Source organism: Lynx canadensis, chromosome B3 (genome assembly GCF_007474595.2).
Source record: "Lynx canadensis isolate LIC74 chromosome B3, mLynCan4.pri.v2, whole genome shotgun sequence".
Taxonomy (NCBI): Eukaryota; Metazoa; Chordata; class Mammalia; order Carnivora; family Felidae; genus Lynx; species Lynx canadensis.
Genome location: NC_044308.2, coordinates 113,571,229 through 113,593,966, shown reverse-complemented (window position 1 = coordinate 113,593,966; position 22,738 = coordinate 113,571,229). Strand labels below are relative to the sequence as shown.

At 41.8% G+C, this 22,738-nt stretch overlaps 1 protein-coding gene across 2 annotated transcripts in view; it reads left to right on the top strand.

Moving 5' to 3' along the window:
• The window catches only part of ZFYVE26 (zinc finger FYVE-type containing 26), an 84,682-nt gene that overhangs the window by 5,926 nt on the left and 56,018 nt on the right, over window positions 1-22,738 (top strand). For both annotated transcript variants that reach the window (XR_003969592.1, XM_030319372.2), the window contains exons 4-16: window positions 1,695-1,784; window positions 3,872-4,394; window positions 4,766-4,896; window positions 5,482-5,646; window positions 5,794-5,882; window positions 6,839-7,002; window positions 11,502-11,705; window positions 12,946-13,557; window positions 13,797-13,883; window positions 16,366-16,434; window positions 17,150-17,301; window positions 19,423-19,624; window positions 20,821-21,084. Coding sequence is in view for 1 of the 2 variants with exons in the window: in XM_030319372.2 (XP_030175232.1) it covers window positions 1,695-1,784; window positions 3,872-4,394; window positions 4,766-4,896; window positions 5,482-5,646; window positions 5,794-5,882; window positions 6,839-7,002; window positions 11,502-11,705; window positions 12,946-13,557; window positions 13,797-13,883; window positions 16,366-16,434; window positions 17,150-17,301; window positions 19,423-19,624; window positions 20,821-21,084 (2,752 nt within the window). In the remaining variant the exon portion in view is untranslated. The remainder of the gene's footprint in view (window positions 1-1,694; window positions 1,785-3,871; window positions 4,395-4,765; window positions 4,897-5,481; window positions 5,647-5,793; window positions 5,883-6,838; window positions 7,003-11,501; window positions 11,706-12,945; window positions 13,558-13,796; window positions 13,884-16,365; window positions 16,435-17,149; window positions 17,302-19,422; window positions 19,625-20,820; window positions 21,085-22,738) is intronic.

Here is a 22,738-nt window from a genome sequence, read left to right as displayed (position 1 = left end):
CTTTGGATTCTGTGTCTCCCTTTCTCTCTGCCTCTCCCCTGCTCACGCTCTGTCTCTCTCTCTCTCAAAACTAAATAAACATTTTTTAAAAATTAATTTAAAAAATATGACTCCTGGAACCTTTAATCAGCCATGTGATTTATAGGTGTCTTTAAAGCAGTGTTTGTCAGGATTAGTCCTAGATTTTACTCTTATTTGTATTTGTGTCTAGAGACAGGGAAACTATAATTTTAGTTTTATGAACCAGGTAAAGCAAGTTACTGTGAAACAAGCAGGTCCAGGAAGAGTCAGGGGCTCTTTCTTTCATACATCAGTCTTCTCTGGTGGCATGTCTCATTAACAAATATTTGATGGGATCACTTTTGCATACTTGAAATAATTAGAAAATACTTCCTAACCATTTCATCTTTAGTAAAGGTTGTTTTTAGGGGCACCTGAGTGGCTCAGTCGGTTAAGCACACAACTTTGGCTCAGATCATGATCTCACAGTTTGTGAGTTCAAGTCTTGCATCGGGCTCTGTCCTGACAGCTCGGAGCGTGGAGCCTGCCTGCTTCAGATACTGTCTGTCTGTCTGTCTCTCTCTTTTTCTCTCTCTCTGCCCCTTACTCGTTCATGCTGTGTCTGTCTCTCAAAAATAAATAAACATTAAAAAAAATTTCTTTAATAGAGACTTGGGGCACCTGAGTGGTTAAATAGGTTAAATGGCTGACACTCAGTTTCAGCTCAGGCCATGATCCCACAGTTCATGAGATCAAGCCCTACATTGGACTCTGCACTGACAGCACAGAGCCTGCATGGGATTCTCTGTCTCTCTGTCTCTCTCTCTCTCTCTCTCTCTCTCTCTCCCCCCCCATCTCTCCCTCTCTCTGCTCCTCCCCTGCTCACGCTCTATTTCTCTCTCTCAAAATAAATAAATAAACTTAAAAAAAATAAAATATATATATATTTAAGCCATAGGTTTGTTTGATTTAGAGATTAACTAAATTTTTTTTTTAATTTGTAAAAATATGACAGGGGTGCCTGGGTGGCTCAGTCAGTTGAGCATCCAACTTCGGCTCAGGTCATGATCTCACGGGTATGAGTTCAAGCCTGGCGTCGGGCTCTGTACTGACAGCTCAGAGCCTGGTGCCTGTTTCAGATTCTGTGTCTCCCTCTCTCCCTGCCCCTCCCCCACTCATCCTCTGTCTCTCTCTGTCTCAGAAATAAATAAACATTAAAAAAATATATGACACACAGTACCTGGCATATAATAAGTGTTTAATAAACATTAGATCTCTTCCTCTTTCCTATTGTTTTCCACCTTATAATGAATATCAAAAATGGGTTTGGACCAAAAGAGGATCATGTGGGCCATACTTTCCCAAGCTTACTCATGACTGGGTGTTTGGACACCACAAGGACATTTCTTTGAAAAAGACATCATATGACAGAAAAGTCACATGAAATGAGCAAAGCTTGGAATTTGAGGCTAATCAGAGTAGGAGTTAAATGTTAGTATTTAAGAGGGATGTGCATCCAAATTTAGCTGTTTTTATTTAGAAAAAAAAAAGCATCTCAAACATATCCAAGAATTTAGTGGTTAAAAGTGCTTTATCTTAGAGAAGCAGCAGAAATAAGACTAACTGAAGAGAAATATTATTTGTTAACAAAGAATATGCCTAATCTCTATGTGTCCTTCTTATGATTCTTCTAGAAATTACTCCCAAGTGTTTTCCGGAGAAAGCTTGAGTTTCTTTTATTATCAGAAGACCTCCAAAGTGACATTCCTGAGGACATCCTCAAGGTAAGAGAGTGCTGGGGAACTATCTGCCTAGGGTTACTATCACTCGATAAGCTCAGCTCCCAAGGATCTAGCAGAGATAGGTCCCAAGGAGGTTGGCTATACTCTGTTCTCAGGCAAGACCAAGCTAGGTAGATGTCCCTTTCAAGAGAGCTCAGAATTGGAATAAACTTACCTGATTTTAGAATTCTTAGAGCTGGATTGTCCAGAAGTACTAAGTATAACTGGGGATTAAAGGTGATGGTTTTTTTTTTCTTTTCATGGGAAAGGAATACGTAACTTGGATTTAAACTGGATGTTTGGGGGCGCCTGGGTGGCGCAGTCGGTTAAGCGTCCGACTTCAGCCAGGTCACGATCTCGCGGTCCGTGAGTTCGAGCCCCGCGTCAGGCTCTGGGCTGATGGCTCGGAGCCTGGAGCCTGTTTCCGATTCTGTGTCTCCCTCTCTCTCTGCCCCTCCCCCGTTCATGCTCTGTCTCTCTCTGTCCCAAAAATAAATAAACGTTGAAAAAAAAAAATTTAAACTGGATGTTTAAATTTTTCACCAGTGTATCATAGGGAATATAAAGGGAGGAAGGAATTAGTGTTTGTTGAATACCTCTTCTATAACAGGTGCATTGAATGTGGTAATCCTCACAACAAATTTCTGGGGGCAGATCAAACTAAATCTTAACTATATCTAAGGTGCCTGAGGTATGCTCTGACGCTCAGTACTGATTTTCTTCATGACCTGGCCACCAGCTAATTAAATACATATTAGCAGTAGGATTTAAGGTAGGGACTTACACTTGTATTAGGTCAAAGACCCATGACCCTGTGACCATCTTGGAAGCAGTTAATGAAGAAGCATCCCTCAGTACTGTCCATAGGCATGGTGCTAACGCGTGAGAAATCACCTACTGCTCCGTCCTCTTTTCTGCCTCTACCCTAAACCCTGCAAACAGATTAGAGACTGTAGAGGTTCTTGCCTTAAGAAAAAATTTTTTTAATGTTTGTTTTTGAGAGGGAGAGAGAGACACACACAGAGCATGAGAAAGGAAGGGGCAGAGAGAGAGAGGAAGACATAGAACTCAAAGCGGGCTCCAGGTTCTGCGCTGTCAGCACAAAAGCTGGCACAGGGCTCAAACTCATGAACTGTGAGATCATGACCTGAGCCAAGGTCAGACGCTCAACCAACTGAGCCACCCAGGCGTCCCGTAGAGGTGCTTACCTTTAAAGGCTTACCATCTAGTCAGGGAGAAAGACTAATACACACATGCCACAATTGTGGACTAAACCAGATGGCACTAATTTTGAGTACTTTGAAAGTCCAATAAAGAGGGAGAGTTGTGTGAGTTGGAGGTACGGGGAAGATTTGTTTGTTTGTCTCAAGTTTATTTATTTATTATTTTTTTAAGAGACAGAACACATGTGCATATGCAGGGGAGGGATAGAGAGAGAGGGGGACAGAGGATCTGAAGTGTGCTCTACACTGAACAGCAGAAAGCCCAATGTGGGGCTCAAACCCATGAATCGTGAGATCATCACCTGAGCCAAAATTGGATGCTCAAACAACTGAGCCACCCAGGCACCCCTTGGGGAAGACTTTAAAGGATGAGGAATGGGGTATACCTCAAAGGATGGCTAGGATTTAGAGCAGAAGTTAAAAACTGGCATATAATGTTCTTTTAAAAGTTGAATTTAAATGCCATGAGAGTGGGCATCATGTCTCATGCCCATTTGTTACCAGCGTGGTCTATCAATTTGCAGCCCTTGATTTAGATCTACAGTGCACATTTTGGAGGTGGTGAGGGGGGACTAGCTTGAGAATGGAGGCCTTGGGAGATTGAGTTATCTCTTTGCCTCAATCTTTTTTGCCTCAATCTCTTCATTTGTAAAATGATGATAATAGCAGTGTCTTGCTCTTGTAAGGGTTAATTTGATTTTTCTATGTAAAGGGCCTGGCAGGAAGTAACCACTACAGAAGTGTTTGCTACTGCTACTATTATATACACGTGCATATTTCTACCGAAAAACGGAAAGCTTCAAGGCTTATAAATGGTAACATTCTAGACATGCCTCTCATGGATCCCTCTCTTCATCCTCTATTTAGGAGCTATATGAGGCCCTAGCACAAGATTCAGGAGGCCCTGTGCTTGATGGAAATCAGAGGCGGGATAGCTGGACCCCTCGGCTCAGCTCAGAAGCCATCTCTGTGCTCTGGGATCTTCTGAGGCAGTCTCCCCAGCCAGCACAGGCCCTGCTGGAGCTCCTGCTTAGAGAAGATGACGGCACTGGCCTCTGTGGCTGGCCCCTGCAGAAGGCACTGGTGGACTTCATTCGAAGGGCGCTTCAGGGTGTGCAGGGCTCCGCCACTGGGCCCCCTGGTGAAGTAGATGCTATCTATGGAGCCCTGCAGACTCTGCATTGCCCTGCAGAGCCTCTCGAAGTTGAGCTGCATCTCCTTTGTGAGGAACTACTGGAGGCCTGCAGGGCTGAGGGGAACCCCCTGCAGGAGGAGCGGGTGCTCAGCTGCCTGCTCCACAAGGCAGGACGGAGCCTGCTATCCCTGTATGGCCATACTTATGCAGAGAAGGCCGCAGAAAAGCCAGCGAGGACCATACCCTCGGGAAAAGGTGTGTTCCCTTTGCTGCTTCTCCTTGTGTCTTGGTAATTCTGCTGTACCTCTGAAGTTCCCCTAGGCTAGTGCCTTCCAAGTTGCTCAGGAAATCTAGGAAAAATGATAAGGTGTTCTTTTGTAAAAGTACAGATTTTGTAGTCCAAGATGGAATGGTGGAAAAAAATAACCAAGTAATAACAATAGCAGGAAAGAGCTTTTCAGAAGCTACTGAGAGAAGTTAAAGAGTCTTTAAGATAGAAGCACAGAAAGCCTGGCTTAAGTTTTTAAAAGCGTGAATTCTCACGTCTGTTGGTTTTTCAAATGGGCTTTAGCTTAGGAAAGAAGAGCTTCCTGTTCCCTGGTAACCCTGTCTGGTTTGATTTTTAGTCTCCCCCGATCATCTAGATCCTGAGCAGGCAATGCTGGCCCTGTTCTCCAATCCTGACCCAGCCCAGGCTTGGAAATCAGCCTATTTCTACTGCTTGAGCAACAGCAAGCACTTCCTCGAGCAGATCCTGGTAAGTCAAACGTATTCATTCTCCATCACAGAAGTACCGAGGGATTCTCTATAGACTTTTTCATTTCTCCTTTCTCTCCCACTCATTTATCTAACACAAAGCAGTCTAATTAGTGATGTGTCATTGGGTGTGTCCATCCCACAGTCCCAGGGGAAAGAAGGCTCTGAGAACCAGTATCATTCTTAATTAGAACTGCAGTCATTTTATATCCGCTCTTTGGTGGGGACTAAGATGTTGGGTATGTATAAGCTTTCTGGAAGGTGTGAGGAAGAAAAGACTGTGGCAGCAATATGTTGCCTAGCTGACGGGAATTTAATCCATCTAACCTTCTCCTTCCAGACCACAGCCAAGCTTTAGTTGAACTCAACAGGTATTTATTAACCTCATCCTGTGTGCCAGGCACTGTGCTAGGACCTGGCGTTACAACAGAAGTCAGTCTCTGCCTTCTGAGAGCTTACAGTGTGAACATTTTGTCTTCAACTGGCCACTTTTTTCATTGTCCGGCATCTCCCTGCTCAACTAAAGCTTTCTACCCTGAGTGGCAGGTCCACAAAACTCCTTACAGCAGCCCCCGTCGGCTTACAGGTGACGGCACTCATGCTGCTGAAAGAGGAAGACTTCCCAAGTCTTGGCTGCCTACTCGACAGAGAATTCAGGCCTCTCAGTCGACTGCTCGTGCTCCTGGGCTGGACACACTGCCAGAGCCTAGCATCAGCCAAGAGTCTGCTCCAGACACTCCACAGGACCCAGGTAACTCTCACACTGCAGTGTGAGCTACTCCAGAAGTGAGTGATACCAGGCTTTGAGGTGAGGCAGAATGCAGGGGCCTGAGGTCGGTCACAATCCCTGACCCCAGGTTCCTGAATCAGCATCTCTTCCTTCTCCATGTCAATGCAGGACCAGGGCTGTGACAAGCTCCTCAGGGATGCCTGTGATGGGCTGTGGGCTCACCTAGAGGTCCTGGAGTGGTGTGTACAGCAGAGCAGGTACAGTCCTGTGCGGCCAGCCCCCTTCCCACCATTGGGCACACTTGATCCCATGCTCCACACATGTGGCCATTTCAAGCCACCTTCCACATTGACGTTTGAGTTGACAGCATTGACCAGCAACTAATAATCGTTCCAGCTATTAAGCCAGGAAAGAAACATAGGTAATGATTATCTTTACCATAGCGATGAGACTAAAACTAGAGGAAACTTTGAGGATGACAGTGATAAAAGGAACAAATCTCACATTTCCTGAGTGCTTACTATATGCCAGACATTGCTCTGAGCCTTTTCAGTGGATGATTTCACTGAAGCCTCACAATAGTTCTGTGAGGCAGATGCCAATATTGCCCTCCTTTTAAAGATGGAACAACTTAAGCCTAGAGGTGTCGAATATCATGCCTAAAGTGACACAGCTAGTAAATGTGGTCCACATTCTTAGGCATGTGTTATCCTGGATCACAAGTTTATTATTCTCAACAGCTGCATATTGAACTGTGTGCAAAGCTGTGCTTCCCTGGTAACTTAGCCTTAGATCTTCCCATGATCCAGGTTCATGTTTTGTTCTTCATACACATGACCAGCACTTCCTAAAGTAGAGTAGGCAGAGAGGAAGTGGCCTTACTCAAAGCAAAGCAGAGAAGCTTGGGTCAGCTCTTAGCTACAAAGAGTATGGAAATTGGGAAGCCTAATCTATAGGCTCTTTCTAGATCCTACTGACTAAAAAGGCCCTTTCTGGGTCCTTTCTGGATAAGTACAGCTGACTCGGTGGATGTACTTTCCTAACAGTAAATAAATGCTCTGCTGTATCCCAGACCAACTAGAATTTAGTGTTAAGGGAAATGAACCTATGCTGTATTGGGCCAGAGAGAAAGAACAAGAGGGAATAGAGATGGTCTTTCTTAGAGCAATTCTTTAAACTGACTCTCTTCCATCCTCTCAATTTTGCCCTTCAGCAACCCCATACCAAAGAGAGATCTCTTATGTCATTTACATGGTGGAGACAGCCACTCTGTGCTGTACTCTCTCCATCACCTTACCAACCTTCCAGCTCTCAGGGAGGAAGATGTTCTCAAGCTCTTACAGATGGTGCCAGCCAAGGACCCCCAGCAAGAGCATGGTGAGTTGGCGATGGAGTGACTTGGTCAAGCTTCCCTCTTAGGACAGTCCTACACAAGTTTCTTTTAACACAGGATTTATCTAGATGTGATCTGTCAAGGTGGGTGGTCCAGCACACACCTGCTAAATTATCTGTATTTGCCCCAATCAGATTATGAGATGTTGGGTGCATACCTCTCCTTTCTCAGTGAGGTATAGGGAATTCTACGAGAACAGTCCCACAGAAACCTTTGTACTTGTGGAACCATCGCAGGAACCACTCACATACCTTCATCCTAGTGAAGCGGAATTAGGATCTGCTCTCTGAGTTTGTCATTCACACTGTCATTGACAATATTTATGCAAGTTCTTGGTGAATCTTTCCGTGCTTTATAAGCTTTATCCTAGCAGGTTCTATGCTTCCTTTCCCTCTCGTCTCTTCTTCATAATGTACTAAACACATGAAGTTTAGAAGAAAGACTTGCCTAAAGCAATAATAAAGCCTTGTTTTAGCCTTGGATCTCTGCTTAAAACTCAATTCTTTTTGCTTCCAAAAATCACTTTATAACATAGAACACAGGCTAGGGACACTTAGCTTTCAGAGAAACTAATGTTTTCATGTGTCAATAGATGTTTCTCAACCTATATGTTGCTTTGATTTACTTTTTAAAAGGACCTGCCACTGATTGGAAAACCAGTGTTACTACCTTCTATATTTTTTTCTGGAAAAGTAGGCAATTTGTTTACCAGATTTCCTAAAGGAACTAGAACTGTTTTCGACATACACGTACAAAAGGCTTCCAGAGAAGTATTTTAAATCGGATTCCTGGTGACCCACCAGGACACATGTAGAACTTGAACTTGGAAAAGGCAAAAGAAGACATTAATAGAACTGGGATTAAGCTGAGGCAAGAGAGGCATCTGGGGTACAAAATATAAGGAGTTACTCACTCTCAGGGTCATGCAAGTACTTGCAAATCCTGGCCCTGATCAGTAATGCCATATTGAGGCCAGGGGCATAGAACAGTATCGGTCTTATTCTTCATATCACCCTGATCTTGGTGAAGCTGAGGTTACTTCCTGGAAGAAGTAATCACTAGGAAGTATATACATAAACGGGTTTGTTGCAACATCATAGTAGCAAAGCATCCCTAAGTACTGCATGCCCTGCCCAAGAAGAATCCCTAGGGAAGGGATTCATTCAGTGGAACTCTGCAACCATCAGAAATTTAGTCCATGAAGAAATATAATCAAATGCTTGTACTATAATATTTAAGAAGTAGGAAAATTAAATAGTGCATAAAATATCATTACAGTCAATTTAAATACATATCCACATATGTATGCAAAACCGTTAAAGGCCTTACACCAGAACGTAACAATGGTTATGTTTAGCTGGTAGGATCATGGGTAATATTTCTTTTCTTCTTTTTTGCTTTACTACATTTAATGCTTTTCTTTTTTTGAGCAGGTTGTATGTTTTTCTTTTAATGCAACAGATTTCTATATATTAATTTTGTATCCTGCAACTTTATTGAATTAACTTATCAGTTCTAATAGCTTTTTGGTGAAGTCTTATGGTTTTTTTATATATAGTATTATCATGTCATCTGCAAATAGTGAAAATTTTACTTTTTCCTTACCAATTTGGATGACTTTTTTTTTTTTCTTGTGTGATTGCTGTGGCTAGGACTTCCAGTACTATGTTAAATGAAAGTGGTGAGAGTGGACCTCCTTGTCTTGTTCCTAATCTTAGAGGAAAAGCTTTCAGTTTTTTACCATTGAGTATGATGTTAGTTGTGGGTTTTTCATATATAGTCTTAATTATTATGTTGAGGTGTGCTCTTTATAAACCTACTTTGTAGAGAGTTTTTATCATGAATGGATGTTGTGCTTTCTTAAATGCTTTTTCTACATCTGTTGAGATGATCCTATGGTTTTTATTCTTTCTTTTGTCAATGTGATATATCACGTTGATCGATGTGTGAGTATTGAATCACGCTTATATCCCTGCTGGAGTTAAATCCCTCTTGATCATAGTGAATACATTTTTTCTAATGTATTATTGGGTTCAATTTTCTATTTTGTTGAGGATTTTTTCATCTATGTTCATCAGAAATACTGGCCTGTAATTTTCTTTTCTTGGGATATCTTTATCTGGTTTTGATATCAGGATAATTCTGGACTTATAGAATGAATTTAGAAGCTTTCCTTCCTTTTCTGGTTTTTGTAATAGTTTGAGAAGAATAGGTATTATTAACTCTTCTTTAAATGTTTGCTGGAATTCACCTGTGAAGCCATCTGGTCCAGGATCTGGGAGTTTTACAATTACTAATGCAGTTTTATTGCTAGTCTGTTCAAATTTTTTTGTTTCTTCCTGATTTAGTTTTGGAAGGTTATATGTTTGTAGGAATTTATCGATTTCTTCAGGGTTTGCCAATTTGTGGGCATGTAATTTTTCATAATATTCTCTCATATTAAACATAAACGACTGTGGTATCAGTTGTTTCTTCTCCTTTGTTTCTGATTTTATTTATTTGAATGCTGTCTAGCTCGCTCTCTCTCTCTCTCTCCCTTTTTTTTTTTTTTTTGATGAATGTGGCTAAAGGTGTATCAATTTTGTTCATTTTTTTTGAAGAACCAGCTCCTGGTTTCATTGACATATTTGTTCCATTGTTTCTTTAGTCTCTATTTCATTTATTTCTTCTTTAATCTTTATTATTTCCTTACTTCTACTGACTTTGGGCTTTGTTCTTCTTTTTCTAGCCCCTGTAAGTGTAAAGTTGGTTGTTTATTTAAGATTTTTCTCATTTCTTGAACTAGGTCTGTATTGCTATGATCTTCCCTCTTGAAACAGGTTTTTCTATATCCAATTTGGGACCGTTGTGTTTTCATTTTCATTTGTCTCCATGTTTTATTTCCTCTTTGATTTCTTGGTGGTTCTTTCATTGTTTAGCAGCACGTTAGCCTCCATGTATTTGTGTTCTTTCCAGATTTTTTCTTGTGGTTGACTTCAAGTTTCATACCATTGTGGTCAGAAAAAATGCAGGAAATGATTTCATTGTTTTTTGATTTTACTGAGACTTATTTTGTGGCATAACATGTGATTTATTCTGGAGAGTTTTCCATGTACACTTGAAAAGAATGTGTATTCTGCTGTTTGGGGATGGAATGTTCTGAATGTATCTGTTAGATCCATGTGGTCCAATGTGTCATTCAGAGCCGCTGTTTCCTTATTGATTTTCTGTCTGGTGATCTGTCCATTGATGTAAGCGAAGTGGTAAAGGCCCCTGCTGTTAGTGTATCATTGTCAGTTTCTTCCTTTATGTCTATTGATAGTTGCTTTATGTTTTTAGGTGCTCCAGTGTTGGGTGCATAAATATTTACAATTATTGTATTCTCTTGTTGGATTGTTCCCTGTATCATTATGTAATGCCCTTCTTTGTCTCTGGTTACAGTCTTTGTTTTAAAGTCTATTTTGTCCAATATAAGTATTGCTACCCCAGCTTTCTTTTCACTTCTGTTTGCATGGTAAATGGTTTTCCATCCCCTCACTTTCTTTTTTTTTTTAATTTTTTTTTTAATGTTTTTATTTATTTCTGAGACAGAGAGAGACAGAGCATAAGCAGGGGAGGGACACAGAGAGAGGGAGACACAGAATATGAAGCAGGCTCCAGGCTCCGAGCTGTCAGCACAGAGCCTGATGTGGGGCTCGAACTCACAGACTGTGAGATCTTGACCTGAGCTGAAGTCAGATGCTTAACCAACTGAGCCACCCAGGCACCCCACCATCCCCTCACTTTCAATCTGCAGGTGTCTTTAGGTCTGAAGTGAGTCTCTTGTAGGCAACATATAGATGGTTTGAGCAGGTTGTATTTTTGCTATGGAAAGAATTAGGGACAGATTAAAATGTCAGAAACGCACACTGTCAGCTCAGAGCCCTCACAAACATGAGATCGTGACCTGAGTTGAAGTTGGACGCTTAACTGACTGCGCCCCTAAAAAAAATTTTTTTTAAGGAGAAATTAGAGAATTAGAGTACAAAGAATTTCAACAGTTTGTGATTTCTTGATTTCTGCTTTAGTAGTTTCTTAAAAATGTCAAATATTTGTTTCTAATTTTTTGTTGCCTTTACTCTCATTACTCAGTCTAAATGCATTTTAAGCCTATCTCTTGTATAATGTGACACTAGGTGGACTAAATATTAATTTGACATTTTAATTTTTTTAAAAAAGAAAACAGGTATCTTAAGAAATATAAGGGAAAGACTTGTTAAATGGCCATGAAGGCTACAGTGAACAGCCATGTAGAAGGGAAGCTGCTGGGAAAAGGAAACAGAGGGACTGCGCGTTGATATTGATTGGAGGAAAGGGCCCAGAAAGGGCGCAAGTCAAACTGACAGCAAGAAGAGAGGATGAGAACACTGAGCCTGAAATGCAGTGTGTCTTTGCTTCAGCCACACTTGCAGCTCCTGCCTGAGACACCCTACTGTGATGTTCTGCCTGTTTCTCTACAATTCAGATTCAGCCGATGCCCCAGTCCCTGAGCACCTGAGCCGGTGTCAGAACCTGACCCTGTACCAGAGCTTCTGTGCCATGAAGTATGCCATCTATGCCCTCTGTGTGAACTCACACCAGCACTCCCAGTGCCAGAAATGCAGAGAGAGCCCTTCTGAGGACCTGGCCTTGGCTGCAGAGCCAGCAAATGATTCTGTCTCCTCCCCAGGTACAGCACTTCTCCCCCCGAACCCCATCACTCACATAAGCTGGTAACAGCCTGTCCCAGTGAGTTCTTCGTGGGATTGGGAGGTGGCCTTGGTTTTATTATGCCCAGGAATAATTTCATCCATTTATCAGCCTGAGTGAATCAAAAGGACATGGAGAAAACAAGTGATTTGCTAAGTTCTAACGGAGTCTGTTCACATAGTATATTATTTTCCGAATGTATCTTTTTTTAACTACAACCCACAGTGAAAATAGCGTTTCACATCACATTCCTGTTTGCACTTAGGTATATAATTTACATGATGTATATGTGTGTGTATATATATATATATATATATATATGAGATATATATGCTAAGTTTTAGGAAATAATACCCTTCCAAGTGGAGCACAGTCTTGATATATTTCTGTTCTTTTTTTTTTTTTAATGTAGCTCTCTGAGTCAATATCATGGGTCACAACCTACATTATGACAGAACCTCACGTTTTATCCTGTTTCGTTTTTCTTAATAACTTATAATTCTTTAACTTGCCCTCTGTGACTAGGGGTCAGTTTTCTCTTCCATGCAGCTTTGGAATAGACTTGCACTTCTGAGAATGGTATTTCTTAAGAGATCTGGGTAGCTCGTGATCACCTTTAGTGTAAGACTGAATGCAAGTAGAATTGAGGGATTAGGAGTCTCCGTGATACCTTCATTCTGAGAACTGAAATACAAAGTGCTTGTCAGAGATGCTTGTCAGAGATTTTTTAAATATACAAAAAATATGTATATATTTTTTTTATTTTAGAGAGAGAGGGCACATGAGAGAGGGAGAGGGACAGAGGGAGAGACAAAGAGAATCTTAAGCAGGCTCCATGCCCAGAGCAGAGCTTGACACAGGGCTTGATCTCACGACTCTGAGATCAGGACTTGAGCCGAGATGACCTGTTCCGAAATCAAGAGTCTGACGCTTAACCAACTGAGCCACCCAGGCACTCCAGGAATAATATTTAAAGAACAGAAACAAAATGATGAGTGTTCAGTAAGCTGTACTTTTAATTAAGGTAGCAAAATCTTTCCACAAATCATGAAAAGACAGGGCTGACTAGCCTCATATTTTTCTGACTATAACTGCTTCCCTTAGTCATCAAAAAATGAAAGAGTTAAAGTTGTGAGAATGGTTGAGTCTGGCAAGTAATGTTTCTAATATTTGCATTTTCTCTCTTTCTCTGGCCTCTTCTCTCACACATGCTTCTTTAGGTGCTTCAGATCTCTTCTCAGCATACCTGGCCAGATGTCAACAGTATCTGTGCAGTATTCCTGACTCTTTGTGCCTGGAACTTCTAGAAAACATCTTCTCATTGCTCCTCATCACCTCTGCCGATCTTCACCCAGAGCCTCACCTGCCTGAGGACTATGCTGAGGATGATGACGTTGGGAGGAAGGGCCTGATAGATTTGAGGTCACCATCAGAGAGCCCTCAGCACATAGCACAACCTGAGAAGAAGTCAGAACGGGGTGGCCAGGGAGTCCCCAGGAGCCTTGCTTCTATAATCCCAAGCTGTCTGAAGACAGAGCCAAAAGACAGTTCCCCAGAGCCCCATGGGCACAGCTTTTTGGACCTAAAGCACTTTACTAGTGGTATCAGTGGGTTCCTGGCTGATGAATTTGCAATAGGGGCCTTCCTCAGGCTTCTCCAGGAGCAGCTGGATAAACTCAGTAGCCACAACCCCCCTGAGAAGCCAAAGCTGCCAGAAGGCCAGAACTGCTCTGGAAGCAGAGACGGACTGCAGAGCCGCTTGCACCGGTTTTCCAAGGTTCTTTCTGAGGCCCAGTGGAGATACAAGGTGGTATCAAGCAACCAGGGCTCAGGTGAGAGCAGATGGAGAGCCAGTGGGTCCTGAAAGTGAGGAAGGAAAAATATCCCAGGAATGTGGGAGAGAGCAAGGAGTATGTGGGAGTCACATCTTAACTCAGGGCGTATTACCGTAGCAACCAGTGTTAGAAACCTGTCTCAGAGCCTGTCCAGATCTTCTCCTACCAGTGACCCCAGGAGATGGGTCAAATCAAAATTGAACACTCTCCCTGTGACCTGTTGTTTGCCGTTTCAGAGGAACAACCTTCCCGAAGATACCGGCCCATTGCCACACGGCACCCAAGTCTCCGCCGGGGGCATCGGACTAGAAGGAGCCGGCCAGGTAATCTGAAGAGCTCTCCCCACGCCTCATTCCGATGCACCAGGCAAGTGGGATGCTCCACTTGTCTAGTATTCTTTAAAATAAAGCACATGATCCAAACAAACACAAGGGATCTAAGATTATCCTAGACCCACTCCCCCAAGGTAACCTTGCTAATAGTTTCCTTCCAGAAATTTCCCATGCAATATAAGCATATCCCACATTTTATATATACAGATGCGTCATACTGTATTTACCGTTACATACTGAAAGCCTTGATTGTATTTTTCACATATATGCTTTTAAATACACAGATGTATCATACTATGTGTTGAGACCTTTTCTCCCCTTGTAATTTAAAGACTGCTTAGCATTCCATAGTTATATATACCCTTTGTGGACATTTAAATTTTTTCCTGTTTTTTACTCTTAAAAATAATGCTGTAGTAAATAACCCTGTATATGTGTCTGTTCATACATACGTGTCTGTGTGACTATATCTATAGGATAAGTCCCTAGCAGTAGAATAGCAAGGTCAAAGATATATGGATATAAAATATGGATATTAAAAAATTGCCTTAAAAAAAGGTGGACCAATTTATATTCCCACCAACTATACATGAGTGCCTATTTGCACATGCATTCATCCAAAATGAGTAGTATCAATTTGAAAAAAAATCTTTGCCAGTATTATTAATATGATAATGGTTTTTATGTTTTATGTTTAGTATTTTAATATTAATTTTTAGCTTGAAATTGAATGTTTTTTCATGTATATATTGGCCATTTATATTTTTTTGGGGGCTGCCTGTTCATCTCTAAGGTCCATATTTTCGGTTGGCTTGCTTTCTTACTGAATTGTAAGAAACTTTTTACACGTTAAGAAAAAATTCTGTCATGTGCTACAGTTTTTTCTCTATTTTGTCTTTAGGCTTCGATTATGAGTTTTTCTTAAGGAGTTTAAACAGGATCATTATTCAGTAGTATTACATTTTTAGTATACATTTTTAGATACATTTTTAGATACATTTTTAGATAGAACCTGGCTGGTTCAGTGATGGAACATGCAACTCTTGATCTCAGGGTTGTAAATTCAAGCCCCAAATTGGGTGTAGAGATTACTTAAAAAGAAAAAGTCTTGGGGCACCTAGGTGGCTCAGTCAGCTAAGCATCCGACTCTTGATCTCCGCTCAGGTCGTGATCTCACAATTCGTGAGATCAAGCCCCATGTCAGGTTCTGTGTTGACAGTGTGGAGCCTGCTTGGGCTCTCCCCCTGTCTCTCAGACCCTCCCTGCACATGCCGTGCATGCTCTCTCTCAAAATAAATAAATAAATAAATAAATAAACAAACAAACAAACAAACTCTAAAAACCTTAAAAAGCTTTAAAAATTAAGTTAAATATAAATAAGTTAATAAGTAAGTAAATAAGTAAATAAACAACAAAGAATTCATAAGAGCTTCCTATGTGCTGAACAATGCTAGGTAGCTTGAGGGTTGTGAATGAGCCATGAACCAGGACTTTGCCTTCAAAGAATTTGTAAATTACCTGTATTGACAGTATATATGAAAAACTTAAACTGTACTGAGGCATGGCCCGAAGAAGGAATCTCTTAGAAGAGATCAGCATAGTCTACAATTTAGGGAAGGGTTAGAGAGAGAAGTTTCAGAAGAGTTGACTCTTGCACTGAGCTCAGAAGAATGAGTAGGCTCTAGCTAAGCAGCAATGAAAAAAGTGAACATACCAAGTAGGGTGGAGGATACCACATGAGAAACCTTCAGACTTCAAGACTGAGTTGTTAAGACCCTTAAGCTGCCCAACTAATGGGTTTGAGTCAAAATAGTTTGCATCCACTTGACGCATCCAGCTCAAGAACGCACAATTTATCTTCTTTTTCCTACCACTGTCTGTTCCTTTCCAAACACAGAACCAAAGAGCCTCCTATGCATGGTGCTGATAGCACCCTCCCATGACCACACTAAACAATAGCAAGCCTCCATTCACAAGCCCTAGCACTTTGGAAAGCAGGTGTTGAAGCTTTCCTCCAGGGCTTTAAATATCATGGCCTTTGGCAGACTGGGTCTTATACTTGGTTATCTACCTTTTCAAGGATACCTTTTTCTATGTCAGAAAATTTTGTGGCCCTCCTTTGCACCCTACCACTTCCTGGTATTAATAGTTGTGCTTCTATTTTCTCAGAATATTGACAGTGCTTACTAGCAGATTGGGGTTGCTGGCCCCTAGAAGTAACTTGTGGCTCTAAGACCCACAGGTTGGAAGCCACTGGTATAAGCTACAACCCATATGAACACGAGGGCCATATTAAGCCCACCCTTCACCTTTGGTCTGTATAAACTTGTGTTTGCTGTAGAAAGAGCACAGATGTAATAGTTACCCATTACCCTCTCACTCTTACTACCCAGACCTTGGCTTCAAGCTGACCTCTCACTTTCCACACTATAAGGAATTGATGGTTGATTCTCTCTCTTCCTAATACCTCTAGATGGCCGGGACAAAGGTTCCAATCCATCCCTGGAAAGTACAAGTAGTGAGCTGAGCACAAGTACTTCAGGTATGAGGGTCCCAAGCAGTTACCAACTTCAAGCGGCTTTGCCCTGATACAGAGTTGCCCTACACCATGGTGTAAAATCCTGCACTGAACAGTTCATGCCTGTGTTCAAGAAGGTTGGTTCTAAGAGATGCAAGCTTCCAGTTACAAGATGAATAAGTCCTGGGGATGTAATACACTGCATGGTATTAGAGTTACCAGTACCGTATTCTATATTTGAAGTGGCCAAAAGAGTACATGTTAAAAATTTTATCACAAGGAAAAAGCTTATAACTAGGTATAATGATGGATGTTAACTTATTTTGGTGATCATTTCACAATATATACATATATAAAGTCATTATGTTTTACACCTAAAACTAATACAGTGTTATCTGTCAACTATATCTCAATTCATTTTAAAAAAGAAGAAGAAAAAAGTTAGTTCTGCAGAAGGCCAAACAGATTTCAGTGGGGAAGAGGGGAAAGACTGTTTTACCATCAGTTGAGTCACCCATCAGCAGAAACAGAGGTGAATAACCCAAGAATGGTCCTTAAGTCTTATATTCAAAGATGATAGCATAGGTTTGCCCTTCAATTGTGGAAAAACTAAGACCCATTTACAGAACTTTTAGAGAAGGACCTTGAAGATATAAGAGCCTGGTGGGAAGTGTCGGCACTATAGTTTTCCCTCAATTTCTAGTGCTTCCTTGGCACCCACATTCTTGTGTCCCAACAGAAGGAAGTCTGAACACTGTGTCTGGAAGGAACAAGCTGGATGGCCGATTGCAGCCTCAGTGTCAAAGTTCAGTCATCCCCATGATGTTCTCCCCACCTGAGTCACTGCTGGCATCCTGCATCCTCCGGGGGAACTTTGCAGAAGCCCACCAGGTAAGGGGAGTACACGTGTGGCAGGTATTAGCTGCCCAGGCTATACCTCATCCTAGTAAAGAATACTAAGGCAGCCTGTAGCTGTCCGGGGCCCGTGGGGCTTCAGGTAAAGCTAGATGTGTGTGCAACCAGAGCCTCTGGGAGCACCTGCAGGGGTATCCATGTATCAAGACCCAGTCCTCACCATTGTGGATTTCAAGATTCATCCTGGAGATTTAAGCTCTTGAATCATTGGGGTTTTGTCTTAAACAGTGTTTTAATAAGATAAAAGAAAATATTTAGCCACAATTCCATCACTTCAAAACATTTTTTTTGTTTCTTTCCTTGAACACCTTCAGTGAACACATACGTATTTTTATATAGTGAAAAGTCATAATACAGACAATTTTTTTTAATTTTTTTAATGTTTTTATTTATTTTTGACACAGAGAGAGAGAGAGATAGAGCATGAGTGGGGGAGGGGCGGAGAGAGAGAGAGGGAGACACAGAATTTGAAGCAGGCTCCAGGCTCCAGGCTCCAAGCTGTCAGCACAGAGCCTGACGCAGGGCTCAAACTCACAGACTGCAAGATCATGACCTGAGCCGAAGTCAGATGCTCAACCGACTGAGCCACCCAGTCGCCCCTACAGACAATTTTTAATAACTAGAATGCCAATTCACTATACAAGAAGTAGAGGGGGTACCAAACTAGGATGTTCATGTTATATAGGGAAAAGTACAGGTAGAGGTCAGAAAGACTCTTACCCTGTCTGAAATTTGATATCCTCATTGGAAAATTGGAGTGAAATGTACTACCTGCTTGTCCTACCTCATGGGAATGTTAAGAGGATTATGTACAAGCTGTGAGAAATGCAAGAATCCTCTACAAAAAATTGCTTAAATTTAATAGCATAACAATCTACTATTCTGGTTTTTAAAACTCTCTTGGTATATTTATCACACTTGGGCTGGTCCCTTAACACATAGTTCAGAATTCTTCTTTCACATGAGTTCAGTTGTTGAGGAATAAATTGAGGAGAAATCTAGGTGGTGGGAGAATCTTGGTTTAACGTCCTCTGATCATTTTAGATCCCATACTTGAATGATAGTGATAATTCTGACCCTCTGGGGGAGAACAGGACCCTTGCCAACCTTTCTTACACCCAAATCCAGAGAGGAAATCAGCCAGGACACCCCACCTTCCCACCTCCAAGAGGCTTTACTCCTAAATGTTCTCACCTCCTCTTCCTTTCCTGGGGCCTTGACCTTCTTTTCTTTTTTTTTTTTTAAATAAAATTTCTATTTTTTTAAGCTGGTTACAGAGTAAGTCATGAATATTGTAAGAAACTACCAAAAAATATTAATAGGTATTAACCCTGTTGTCCAGAATTACCAATTTTAAAGGTAAAGTGTATTTTTTGCCAGTATTTTTCCAAGTTATGCATGACTTTTCTATAGCCAAGATTATTGTGAATCTAAAACTTTACATAGAGCCTTTTTTATGTTTGCCTTATAACTGATTATAGTGACCTCACAGTAGTCTGATCAAGTAGCTGCATTTGACCATTCTCCTGTTACTCAACATTAGATTCTTTTCAACCATGGAATAGTTGTAATAAATAGTGACAAGATTATCACCTTTAGACATTAAGTCTTTGGAATTATTTCCTTAAGAGTTTCTGATGAAAATTACTAAGTCAAAGACTATGCACATTTTTAAAACTTTATAGATTGTCAAATTGCTTTTCAAAAAAGATTGTGACAGTTCATTCTACCACCACTCCATGAGGGTTTATTTTTACAGTTTGTCATTGTGATAGAAGCAACACGGTATTAATGTTTCTTAAATTCCCTGGATTACTGGTAAGGGAAAATATTTTTCATCTATATAGGAGTCATATGTATTTTTTCTTTGAAATTATCTACATCTTTTGCCTATTTTCTACTGGGGCTCTAGTGGCTTTCTTGCTGACATTTATGAGTTATTTCTATATTTGATCCAATCTTCTAATATTCGCTTCTCTCACAAGCCTACAAAGCAGATGTCTTGGGGCCATAGTCTGATATTGGGCAAGATCTCATATTTCTAGAGTCCCCAACTCTGCGGCACCAGCACAACCCATGCTTGCTGTGCTGTGGCAGGTGGTGTTCATGTTCAACCTGAAGTCCTCGCCCAGCTCAGGGGAACTGATGTTTGTGGAGCGCTACCAGGAGGTGATTCAGGAACTGGCCCGGGTAGAGCACAAGATTGAAAACCAGAACTCAGATGGCGGGAGCAGCACCATTCGGAGAACAGGCAGCGGCCGCTCGACTCTACAAGCCATCGGCAGCGCAGCAGCAGCAGGTGCCACAAGGGCGGTGAGGGCGCTGGAGGAGGGGGGGGTACCAGGGGAAAAGCCACCAAATCACAGGCTCCTCATAAAGGTGAGCAGAAATCCAGAGCAGGACACTTGCCTTGAAGCGTAGCAGTCCTGACACACACAGAGTCGGTCTCTAGCTGTGCCCAAATTCCCTAAGCTGGGTGGTTACATACCTGCCCCTTCAGCTACTCCGTTAAGCTCTTCCTGTGGGATTTAAATGGAAGAGTGTGAACGCCATTTCCCCCATGTGTTTTTGATGGCCACTAGCTTGGGCTCCGGGCAATGGTTAGGAATTTGTTTCCTTCCTATCTAGTTATTCAGAGAGAAAGCGTGTTACTTTACTTTTCCATAAAGCGAAGAAGCCGTGTATCATGCCAACGGCCTGGGCTTCACAGGCCTCAGTGCCCAGCATTGGCAGCAGTGCAGAAGCTCATCCTTTCAATATTTCTTGAGGGCAGAAATCTGCCCCACATTTCCATGCCTCTTCCTGACCTAGGTTCCACATATCAAGTACCAGCACACATTGCTGCTCTACATTCTCCCAGAAATTCTCTGTACCTAGTCAAAAGAATGTATGCACATCCTTTTTGTTTTTAATATAAATGGGCTTTTAAGTACTGTTTTCTACCTTTTGGTTTTTTTTTTTTTTTTTAGCAATGCGTTTTAGAGATCTTTTCTGATTAGCACACACAGAGTCACCTCGTTACTTCTCAGCTCCCTTCTTTAGCTCCCATTGGGAAAAGCCCCCAATCATCTCTACCATTTTGAGTTTCTCTGGGTCTTCCTTTATGTAACATTGTTTTCATGCCATAAGACCAGGCTGTAATGATGGTACTAATATGCATAAAAGATAATGCCATGCAGAAGGATCTCAAACATTTTTTTTTTTTTAATTTTAAGTTTATTTATTTTGAGAGCGCAGAGGAGGGGCAGAGAGAGAGGGGGAGAGAGCGAATGCCAGGCAGGCTCCGTGCTGTCAGTGTGGAGCCCAGTGTGCAGGGCTCGAACTCACGAACTGTGAGATCATGACCTGAACTGAAACCAAGAGTTGGACACCTAACCAACTGAGCCACCCATGCACCCCTCAAACATTTTTTTTTAAATAACTACTTTTCAAAATACAAGTGGTAGTAAGAATCATCTTAACCTCTTGCTTTTTACTCCACTGCTGGGTGTCCAGGAATGGTATTTTACTCCATCTCTGATGTGACTGACAAGCTACTCAGCACCACTGGAGAACCCATCCCCACCCTCCAGGAGGACTTTTGGATAAGCCACACCCTGGTGGAGCCCACTGCTCCCCTGAGAGAGGTTCTGGAAGACCTCAGTCCCCCGGCCATGGCTGCATTTGACCTAGCTTGCTCTCAGTGCCAGCTCTGGAAAACCTGCAAGCAGCTCTTAGAAACAGCTGAACGACGTCTAAACATTAGCCTCGAGAGCCGGGGTGAGTGTGCTTCTTTAGCTGTATTCCTTAATTCTCAAATGGGGGGATGGGTTTCTGAGATGCTTGATAAATTGGATTAGAAGAAAATGCTTTTTGGGGTAGGAGAGATAGGGAAAAAGGATTATTAATTAATTTCCTCATGTCCAATTTGGTGGCTTAAATATAGTCTGAGAGTTTTGTCTTCTTAATAGACTTGGCAGTCTGCAGTAATTTAGGGAAATTCTTTTCTGGTTTATAGATAAATTCAAGGAAGAAATATATATTCAAAAATGATGTAAGTGGAATTTGTGCCTTCAGACTGCTTGCCTCCTGAAGAATGAACCCCACTTAATCTAAAACCTAGAACAGTCTTGAGTTCGTAAACCAGGTGTAAGGGAATATTTCATGGATCACAGTTAGAGGGAGGATTGTACCTTGGGTTAATAATGTCCCAGAACGTGTATATTGAATTCTTGGAGGAATTTGGTATATGAACGTAGAGGGATGTGAAGAATTAGGCAAAGTTCCACTCTCCACCCATCCGTGATACACCAAACGTTGGACAAAGCACCTCTCTCTCAGTAGTAAGGAGAGATGAAAGGTGAATAGGTCATGATATAAGAGCCACTCCTAGGTTCAGTGATTCATTAGGAGAAGTTAAAAAACTCAGCATGTAGTCATACTCTTGGCTAAGATTTATTGCAGCAAAAAGATACGCAGCAAAATCAGCAAAGGGAAAAGACTCATGGGATAAAGTCCGGGGGAAGCCAGGCATAGCTTCCAGGAGTCTTCTCCCTGTGGACTCACACAGGATCTGCTTAATTCCTCTAGCAATGAGCTGTGACAAGTGTATCCAAGGAAGCTCAGAGACTCAATGCCCAACGTTTTATTGTGTTTTGTTTTGTTTGGGGGGGGGGGGGGCGCGCATCTCTGCCCCGCGTGTACCAAAATTCTAGATTATCAAAAGGAAACAGGTGTTCAGCATAAAACACATTGTACAAACAGTGTAGGCACAGCTGGCCACTCTTATCATCTAGGGCAAGCTCTATATCAGTGTCAGAAACCATTATTTAGTCAAGTTTGTAGATGCCAGCCAGTGGCAACCTTGCAGGCAGGCCTTCCTAAGGATAGCAGCCCCAGGCCTGCTGTGGTACCTCTTTTCTGCATGCCTCTACAAATCCTTTCTGAGCTGTTGTTAAAATGTCCTTTAATGTTCACATGGACCTTCTAAGAAAGTAAACTGTGGCATATGCAATGCTGTTCTTATTGAACAATTTCCCTCCCCTTTTTCTAGTTCTCATTCAAAAATGAAAGGAGATATTATCCAAACTGTTAACAGCTGAAATGGTTTCATGTCAATCAATAGTATCTAGTCTTTTTTTTTTTTTTTTTTTTCAACGTTTATTTATTTTTGGGACAGAGAGAGACAGAGCATGAACGGGGGAGGGGCAGAGAGAGAGGGAGACACAGAATCGGAAACAGGCTCCAGGCTCTGAGCCATCAGCCCAGAGCCTGACGCGGGGCTTGAACTCCCGGACTGCGAGATCGTGACCTGGCTGAAGTCGGACGCTTAACCGACTGCGCCACCCAGGCGCCCCAATAGTATCTAGTCTTATTTCCAGATTATCCAAAGTGTAGGGGGTACGAGAGATACAAGGAATAATCTCTGTCCATT